The following is a 10,262-nucleotide window of genomic DNA, read 5'->3' as shown; positions in this document are numbered from 1 at the left end:
AGGTTTTTGTCAATTTTTCTTCCAGATACATCGGAAATTTTGAAAAAACAGTGAAAACGAGCGAAAAAATTTTAAAAGTTTGAATTCGCGCGCTTTTACTCACCGGGCGGCCTAGAAAAAACCTCGTCCCTAAAGGCTTTCATCGTATTTTTCGATGCGTTTTTCTCGATGAAGGAATTTTTTTGAATTTTTTCTTTATTTTTATGTCAATCTACATGCATTTCTGCACATTTTGATGCAATAAAAAATTTCACCATACACCACCTTTCACATCGCTAACTCTACTGTAGTTCGCTGTGAGAATCAAAAACCATTTTTGGAAGGTTCCTTTAAGGTACTGTAGAGTTTTAGAGGCTTGATTTCAAATCATTATTGCTGTCCGAAAAAATTGGAGTTAGAGAGTAGTTTTTGCAGTCTGAATACGGTATGCACCTCGAAGCGGCAAGCCTAAATAGCACATATTCGGTGGAGACGCAGAGAAATTTTTTGTTCAACTGTCTGCGTCTCGACTCCAATTTTTTCGCACAACAATAATACAAGTTTCAGCTCAAAACTTGAGTTTTTCGGCTGAAAATATACTGTTTTCAGTTTTAAAAATGTTGAAAATCAAAATTTCGTGCCAAAAAAACTGCCAACTCCGTTTGAAAAATTGAATTTTTGGGCGATTTTTTTCAAATTTTCAAGTCGAAAATTCCTTAAATTCGGACTATTTCAATCAATTTTTCGTTACATGCGGACGCGTCGCGTGCCTGCGTCACGGTCGCTAACGACCGCAAATGAAAGCTTAATGTGAACTTAATAATAATAATAATAATATATTTATTTGCAATGCATGGGGGAAATCAATAGATAATTCGGCAAGAAATGGGACATGAACAAATAAAAAAGTAAAATGACCAGACGGACCGACTAGAGTCCTGTAGGTCAAGTGGGAGGGATCAGAATATCATAAGGAATCGCTCCTACTCGCTTAGCAAACGCCACCGGCTGAGCTTAGAATTTATCACCTTACATACACGATTCCACGTAGACAAGTTTCTGTGAAGGAAGCAGTCAAAGTATTGACCGTTGATTTTGAACAAATACGGGGCTCTGTTAGAATGGCTGGGAAGAATGTAGGACGACATAGAGGGAAAATGGTATGAGTTTATAACAATTTTGTGATAGGTACGAAGAACTAGAAGGGTGCGGCGATGAAGGGTGGTTAGCATAGAGAACTGGGATAGGCGATCGGTGTATGAATTGAATTGGGCATATTACATCTCTGGAAGACTTTTCTGGTGAAATAACGAAGAGGAGATTCTAGTTTATTGGCAAGTGTGGCATTGGATGGATCGAAAAGTTCACAACCGTATTCGAGGACCGGTCTAATGTAGGTGTCGAAGAGACGGAAATATAAACAAGGGTTTTTCGATTGGAACGTTTTCAGTATTTGGCGGGACTTGAGTTTAGCAGAGTAGGCAATAAGATTGATGTGTTTGTCGAATTGAAGTTGATCATCAACTAGTATACCTAGGTCCTTGAATGAGCGATGCGGAGTAATGGGGGAACCCTTAATAAAATAAACTGTCTTATGATTGCGTTTACCATAATGCATAACGGCCGTCTTATTTTCGGCTAGTTTGAGTCTCCAGATGTCACACCAGGGCTCGACGATTTCGATACTTCTCTGCATATCCAATGGGTCGGAACCGGTTATTTTTATGTCGTCGGCGAACGCCGTGACATGAACATTGGGAGGAAAGAGGCCGAGTAAGTCGTTAATGTAGATCAGAAACAAAAAGGGGCCAGTGACACTTCCTTGGGGGACTCCGGATTTGACAACAATCTCGCTGGTTGACATTAAGCCATTAACCTTGACGTTGGATGATCGGTTGCTGATAAAGGACTCGAACCAAACGCAGCATCGTTCATCAATACCTATTCGCCTCATTTTCAGCAGCAAGAGATTGTGTGGGACAGTGTCGAATGCCTTGCGAAAATCAAAGTAAATAACATCTACGAATTGTTGCTTATTTGCTAACGTTTTCTGTATTTTGGAAGTGGACTCAAGGACGGCTAGAACACAAGATCGCTTACTGACGAATCCGTACTGATTCGGAGAAATACTCGGACCGATAACACGCTTTAGCTCTTCAAGGACTAATCTTTCGAAGAGTCTGGAAAGTGCATGAGTGAGCGTTATGGGTCTGTAGTTATTAGCGTCATATTTGGATCCCTTCTTGAATATTGAGCTAACAACCGAGTGCTTCCAGATCTCAGGAAATTTGGCGGAGGAGAAGGATTCTTGGAAGATGAGCGAAAGAGGGATGGTTATCGCATCACTGCACTTTTTGATTACAAGGAAGTTGATAAAATCCGGGGAGAAACCGACTTTTGAGGGTAGAGAACCGATGTGCTTAGCAATATTTAGAGAAAATCAAGACAGACGGCAAAGGGAGCGATAGCAGGGAGGGCGGAGAAAGGAGGGCTTGGGGGCGAGAAGGCCTCTTGGAAGACAGAAGAAAATTCGTTGGCTAGTTCAGAAGCGTCTGAGGATATGGTGCCATTAATCAGGAGAGAAATGGGGCAGTGCGGGGGACGGAGTCTAGATTTAACGAAATGGAAGAGTTCTTTGGGGTTCTTGTTGTTGATAATAGAGAGCTCCTCCCTTGCACGCGCCCTCTTAACTCGATCGAGCTGCCGCCGAACAAGCAGTTTGAGCTGGGGTCTAGGGAGGGACGGGTTGCGACGTTGGATGAACCTGAAAACCTTGGGTTTTCTATGCGAGAAGGTTGGACGACGAGCACGGACGGTTGGAGTGTAGAGGACTACGAGCTCGTTGAAAATGGCGGAGAAATGAGCAAGTTTCGAATCAACCGTGGAGAAGACAGATAGCTGCCTGGGCCAGTTGTAAGAGCAGAGATGATCCAAAAGACGCTTGACGTCACATTTTATATAGTCTAGACGTTTTGACGAGGTAGTTGAGGATGGGTGAAGGAGGAGAAATACTAGGTAGGATTGTTTCGAAGAGGACAGAGGAATGGTCAGAGAGCAGGAAGGGTGGAAGATTCACGGTTTTCGAGATGAGTTGCGGCTTGTTACAAAATACTAGGTCTAAGAAGTTTTCAGCACCGCAATGACTGGTTCTGGTTGGGAAGTCTACTATCTGAGTCAGGTCGGATAGTGACATCAGGCTTTCCAGGCCAGCAGGCAAATCATTAGGCAGAAGGTTATCAGAAGACCAGTTTATCTGCGGGTAATTGAAATCACCGAGAAGGAAATTGAAGCGATAACTGTTGCTGAGCAGTAAAGATAGATTGTGAAAAAGTACATCGGATTGGGCTGGTGAGGTGGACGGAGGACGGTATACTAAGACGAATCGGCAACTTATCTGAAGCAGATCGACAGTGATAATTTCGCAGTGGTGTAGGGGGTAAAACTGGGAGCTGAGACTATCAGCCTCTACCAGCTGTATGTCTTTGCGGGCGAACACCGCGACGCCACCTCCCTTGCCTTTAGGGTTAGGGGAACGTCTGTCGAAGCGAAGACAATGAAGGGTCGAAGATGAGGAGAGAGAGTCAGGGACGGATGGGGAGAGAAAGGATTCAGTAACAAAATGAAGGTCGATCTGGTTGTCTAGCATGTCAGAGTGAAGTACTTGGAGGCGAGATTCAACAGTCGAAGGAATTCTGCACATCGGCGATATGTATGCGACACCAATGGTACTTCGAAGATGCGAGGAGTTTCTTTTGGAAAAATCAGAAAAGTCGGCAAAAAAACGGCTGGGAATGGCCGCTCGACACAACTTGGAAAATTTAAAGGTGAATTTCTTTTTTGTTTTCGACAAAAAAGTTTCTTAATTTTCAGAAAAAGTGCATTTCGGAAATCAAGACGGTCGCTGATATTCGAGCAGTTCTTCCTTCAAATATCGAAGACATGGATCATCAGATTTTGGCTGAACTTTTCAAAAAATCGATTTCTCTTCATTAATTTGTTGAATTTGCTATTTTATTCAATCTTCTTTGTCAATTTTGCCAATTTCTTTTTGCATAAGAAACGTTTTTTTTTGTGAATTTCTTTTTTTTTTGTTACTAATATCGCGATGGCGCGCTAAATACTTCTAGTGCCGAGAAAAGCGGCCCGCGAAGGCCCGGCAAAGGCCCGGATTACAAGTATGGCTTTTACCGTTTTTTTCTCACATCGATCAATATAATGTGACTTGTTGTATATAAATTGTTGTTACTTCCAGAAAATTACGCGAAAATGGGTGATAACAACGAAGAAATTGGAAAGAATCCGAAGATAGATTCGCAGTCAGAAAAATTCGAAATTCTTGAAAAACTAAATTCACAGGAACAAAAGTTCGATGAATTCGCAAAAAAGCTACAATCCATCGAAGAATCAGTCTCGAAAATTCCAAAATTTGATGACGACGAGAAAAAGACGATGATGAAATTCGAAAAACAATTGGAATCATTAGAAAAGACAATGTTGTTGAATGTGACATTTTCTGTAGAAAAATGAGAAAAATAAAACGAACCGTTTTTGAGACATAGAATTTGGTGTCTTGCACTACCAGAAGAACATCGGAAACGTCTTTTTGGGATTCATCGAATTTTCGAAACTTCTTTTTTTCAAATCCAGTCATTTTTAGAATCTCAATTTCAATTTCAACAGTCAAATTACCATCGATAAGATAATTGTCTCTAATTTCTTCCCATTTCAGAAAATCAAGAATTATCCATTTGCGTCTCGGTTCAGAACGGAATTTCATAGTTTTGATGACACTGTTGTCGTCATTACCCATCACTCTGAACTCTAATTTTGTCTCGATCGTCTCAATTGACCATTCATCTCCGACCGGAGCAACCGGCTTACAAAAAGCAAAAATTTCAAAATGACTGCTTTCTCGGCGTACAATTTCGATTGAGCTGAAATGAAACATGAAGTATCGAACAAACAATTTTCAGTAGTTTTTTTTTCTCTGTTATTAATCTAGAAGTAAGAATGATGCAGAAAATGTAGCATGGTTTGTCGAAGTCAAATGAAAACTACCATTTCACGTTGAAAAGCTCTTCTTCTTCGCTGATACCCCCCCCCCCCCCCCCCATCTGCCTTTTCCTAAACTTGTCACATTTTTGAACACATGTTTCAACACGAATCTCTTCTCTGATTTCAGCTCCTTCTTGTTTTGATTCTGGAACGGAAATCTACTTCTTACTAAGGAAACTTTTCTGTGTGTGTGTCCGTCTCGGACATTTACTTGAATAACTCCAAAGGGCATGGGACTCCTATAATGGTGTGTGGTATGTAGCCATGGACTGCCGAGCGCTTCATGTCTATGGTGTCCTGGGCCTTCTAGCTTATAGGGAAGCTACAGTGTTGAGAATCGTAAATTTCAAAATTATGTTGAAACTCACTAAAACTTCAGGGAATTCTCAAAAACGGTTTTCAGGCCTATCTATGTGTTGCCTACAAAAAATTGAGCACAAATCTTCAAAACTTAAAATTTTTTTAATTCCTTTTTTTCGTATATCACTTAAATTTCGATCCTGTGGACTACTGAAAAAGGGTCATAGTAATTTTCTACAGAATACAAGGTTCTTAAGTTATGCGCAAAATTCTAGAACATTCCAGAAAATTCTAAAAAATTTCAGAACATGCTAGAAAATTCCAGAAAATTCTAGAAAATTTCAAAAACTTACAAAAAATTCCAGAAAGTTTCAGAACATTCTAGAAAGTTCCTGAACACTCTAGAAAATTCCAGAAAGTTCCAAAACATTCTAGAACATGCTGGAAAATTCTAGAAAATTCTAGAAAATTTCAAAAAATTACAGAAAATTCCAGAAAGGTCCAGAACATTCCAGAACATTCTAGAAAGTTCTAGAACATTTTAGAAAATTCCAGAACATTCTAGAAAATTCCAAAAACTTCTAGAAAATTCCAGAAAGTTTCAGAACATTCTAGAAAGTTCTAGAACTTTCTAGGAATTTTGAGTTTATTATAGAACATTCTAGAACATACTAGAAAATTCCAGAAAATTCTAAAAATCACAGGAAGTTCCAGAAAATTCCAGAAAAGTCCAGAACATTCTAGAAAATTTCAGAACATTCTAGAACATCCTAGAAAGTTTCAGAAAATTCTAGAAAATTCCTAAACACTCTAGAAAACTCCAGAATATTCTAGAAAATTCCAGAAAGTTCCACAACGTTCTAGAAAGTTCCAGAACATTCTAGGAATTTCCAGAACATTCTAGAACATGCTAGAAAATTCCAGGAAGTTCCAGAAAATTCGAGAAAATTCCAAAAAGGGCTAGAAAATGCCAGAAATTTCGAGAACATTCCAGAAAACTCCAAAAGACACAAAACATTCATGAAAGCTCTAGAAAAGTTCAAGAATATTCCAAAAAATTCCAGGCGGGTCTCGAACTTTCTTAAATTTTAGCTTTCTCTACAAAAATATTGCAACATTTTCTCTATACTTTCATTGTGATCTCGAACCAAAGGCTGCAGAAATTCGACAATTGAGGATTTTAGGTTAGAAATTCGAGACTTTAGAAAACCAAACAATTGTATTCCCTTTTCAAGAAACATGTATTCTGTCATGTAGAAACTCGGAAATTCAGAAAATCGGATATCTTTTTTCTCAAAAAAGCGACAAGACTTAACAGAAATTATCAGAAAAATGAAAAAAAGTACTTCTGTTTTATCAGAGGTGAGCATCAAATAGATGTGGGCTTCTATTGGAGAAATTACTTTATCTAGAAATTCCCATATTAGTAACATCCAAAATTTAAAAATTGAAATACTTGGAAGTTTCAGGCACTCGGAAAAGTGGAAAATCTAGACTTTAGAAATTCAAGTGTAAGATTTAGAAATTCAAGTGTAAGATACCGTGAACGAAAGCCAGGAGGTTGAGCCCCCGGCAGGGGGCTCAAACCGACTGGTAAGTTCTAGTGAATTATTTTCTGTAAATGTCACATTCAACAACATTGTCTTTTCTAATGATTCCAATTGTTTTTCGAACTTCATCATCGTCTTTCTCTCGTCGTCATCAAATTTTGGAATTTTCGAGACTGATTCTTCGATGGATTGTAGCTTTTTTGCGAATTCATCGAACTTTTGTTCCTGTGAATTTAGTTTTTCAAGAATTTCGAATTTTTCTGACTGCGAATCTATCTTCGGATTCTTTCCAATTTCTTCATTGTTATCACCCATTTTCGCGTAATTTTCTGGAAGTAACAACAATTTATATACAACAAGTCACATTATATTGATCGCTGTGATTAGAACATAACAGAAAATCCGGGAAAAATCGTTGAATATGTGAGAAAAATCGAAGAAATCTTCTCTATAAAAATGTTGTTACCATACTTTAAAGGCCCATGACACATATTGTTACAAGACAAATGAGTGTTGTGCCTTCGAAGTACTGTAAGTTTCGTTTAGCAGACTTTCTTCGCTTTTCTCGGAAAAACACTGCAAAAATGACACAAAATTCTTTAAAAAAAAGGTTTGAAAAGTCATTATAAAATCAATGACACATATTACTCTTGTCCGAAATCAATGCACGTTGCGGCCGAGAAACCACCGGGAGTAATATTATTGTTGTCTGAGAAAAAAACGGTTGAGACGCAGACAGTTATTCTCTGCGTTTCCACCTAATACGTGCTATTTAGGCTTGTCGCTTCGAGTTTGCTACCGTATTCAGACTGCAAAAAATACTCTCTAACCTTTTTATTTTTCTCAGACAGCGATAATAAAAATAAAAAAGGTTTAGATGAACAGAAATTTCTAAAAAAAAGTAAAGAGATGTATTTTTTCAAGAATTTTATTCAACAAATAACATAGCAAAAACAATAGAAACGAAAAAAAAAGAAAGATCCGAATCTGGTTGGAAATCGATTACCATTGCTCGTCACTGACGCCAGCATGAGAAACACATTTTTGAAGAATTGCGAGCACATCCGATGGGTCCAGATCGCTGAGATCGCCAGGGAGAAATACTCGAACATCGTAGATATTATGGATTACTGAGAGGCATTGAGTCTGGAAAAATTGTGTAAAATTAACGAAAATTCTCTCGAAATATAATCGATACCTTCAATTTTTCAAGACAGTATTGTGTCGACAATAGTAGTTTTTTCTTCAAATTCTTTTTCGATTTTTCCATCAGAAACTCTTCGCATTTTCGAACAACAATCGATGTATCATACATATCTGCAACGAGCAAGATTCCTTCGATTGTTGAATCTAAAAAGTTTCGAGGATAAAAAATCGATAATTAAGTTTCTGCAAAATTACCATCGATAGCGGATTCGCCGTAAAGCACCTCCAGAAAACGCTGGAAATCATTTGAATCAATTCCAGACAGAGTGAGTTCAGATTTGCCGGATTCTGAGAAATTTCCGAGGAAAAGAGTTTTAAAGAAGGGAGATTGTGCGGCGAGGTACTGAAAAAATCGATAATTCGCTGTAAACTTAGAAAAAAGTGTTCCAACCATTTTTAAGACATAGAATTTGGCGTCTTGAACCACTACAACAACATCGGAGACTTCTTTCTGTGATTCGTCGAATTTCCGAATTCTCTTCTTTCCATACCCACTCATTTTCATAATCTCAACTTCCACTTGAGCTGTCAGTTTATCATCAATAAGATAATCGTCTTCTAATTGTTGCCATTTCAAAAAACGATCACATCCATATCCCTTTTTCGTCTCGAAACAATATTTCAACGTTTTGGTGGCATTGTTGTTGTCTCTACCCATCATTCTCAATTCAAATTTTGTTTCAATCGAATATTTATTTTCGACCGGAGCTATGGGATTAAAAAAAACAAAGAATCCAATATGATTCTTGTTGCGTTCGATTTTCATCTTCCTGAAATGCAGAAAACCCCAATTAAGGTTGAAAATCGCTGAAACGAAAACTACCATTTCATATCGAAATGCTCCTCTTCTTCGCTGTAAGAATAACGATTGTTCTCATCTAAATCATTAACATTTTCAAACAAATGCTTCAGCACAAATCTCTTCGCTGATTTCTGTTCCCAATTCTTAGAACTCTGAAACAAGAAAAAATTTAAAAAATTATTTCAATTTTTTCTCTCAATCTCACATTCGATAAAATTGAATTTTTCGAAATTGATTCTTCCATTGATTGCAGCTTCGACGCGATTTCATCGAATTTTTTCTCATATGAATTTGTGATCTCTTCAGTTTCAGCCACCACCACTGATTTCAGTTTTTCAAGAATTTCATTCTGTTCCCACTGCGAATCAATCTTCGCATAATTTTTTGGTTTCGCTCGGCCTTTCTTGTTGTTAACCATTTTTGAGTGTGATTCTGGAAAAAAGAGCGACTATTACTCTCGAAATTATACTCAAAATCGCATCGTCGGTCGCACAGCAAAGAAACTAATTGATGCATGCGCCTTTAAATACCGTACCTCGGACGCTTTTTATTTTGGGCCCTATTTGGCTGTTTTTTTTCTATTTTATAAGAAAAATAAATTAAAGATTCATAAGAATTAGACAAAATTAGACAGAAACAAGCGAAAAAATGAGAGAAAAAGGCAAATTCGATAAATATTGAGGTACTGTATTAAAGGCGCGTGCAATAATTTGAAAAATACAGTAAGGTTCTCTCCGTGGGAGCTAAGCTCCGCCCACCGTTGTTTTCTCGGCCGCAACGTGCATTGATTTCGGACAAGAGTAATATGTGTCATTGATTTTATAATGACATCTCTAAATTCGATGAAAACATGCAAGAGAGTACTGTAGTTCAAAGGCGCATGACAGCTAAGTCAACAACCATTCACGAACTTGAGCCTTTGGGATACGGTATGTTTTTTGTTTAGGGGGACTCCGACCAAAAATTTTTATTGCATTAAAATGTTCGAAAAGTTGTCTATTCACGGCATCGCGGTTGGAAACCTAAAAAATGCGCGCTTCGTCGCACACAAAAGTTGGCTGCGTGCCAGATTCGAAAATTTTGAAACGTGTTTTGAAAAAAACGTGAAGTTAAGCGTTGTTGAGTCGCTACTCACCGAAAAGCCGCGACGCGACCGCGCAACGCGTCCAAAATTGGCGCTCTTTCCAATTTTTAAATCTAGGTTCCCTTCCGCGAGGCCGTGTCTATTTTCCCAATATTATAGTGAAAAAATCTGAAACCCCCGAAAAATGCCGTTAAAAGCGAAAAAATTGTTAGGAGGGACGAGGATTTGAATTCCCGCGCAGTGAGAAACTTAGGCCACGGCACCTGACAGCCGTTTTTTCAAGTGG

The 10,262-nt window shown here is 38.3% G+C and overlaps 2 protein-coding genes across 2 annotated transcripts; both read right to left on the bottom strand.

The window, feature by feature from the left end:
- Window positions 1-4,186: 4,186 nt before the first annotated feature.
- On the bottom strand, window positions 4,187-7,199 carry CBG24114 (the record flags this gene model as incomplete). Its single annotated transcript, XM_002648047.1, has 4 exons — window positions 4,187-4,492; window positions 4,523-4,913; window positions 5,038-5,179; window positions 6,926-7,199. 4 exons carry the CDS (start codon window positions 7,197-7,199, stop codon window positions 4,187-4,189), a joined length of 1,113 nt encoding a protein of 370 aa, XP_002648093.1.
- Window positions 7,200-7,886: 687 nt separating this feature from the next.
- CBG24113 lies at window positions 7,887-9,310 on the bottom strand (the record flags this gene model as incomplete). The annotated part of the gene is made up of 6 exons (XM_002648046.1): window positions 7,887-8,030; window positions 8,083-8,234; window positions 8,286-8,433; window positions 8,482-8,860; window positions 8,914-9,044; window positions 9,098-9,310. 6 exons carry the CDS (start codon window positions 9,308-9,310, stop codon window positions 7,887-7,889), a joined length of 1,167 nt encoding a protein of 388 aa, XP_002648092.1.
- Between the last annotated feature and the right edge of the window lie 952 nt (window positions 9,311-10,262).

This window comes from Caenorhabditis briggsae (assembly GCF_000004555.2).
Source record: "Caenorhabditis briggsae AF16 supercontig from assembly CB4, cb25.NA_098, whole genome shotgun sequence".
NCBI classification, from domain to species: Eukaryota; Metazoa; Nematoda; class Chromadorea; order Rhabditida; family Rhabditidae; genus Caenorhabditis; species Caenorhabditis briggsae.
Note: the sequence above shows the minus strand (reverse complement) of the source record. Positions and strands in the feature narration are given on the sequence as shown.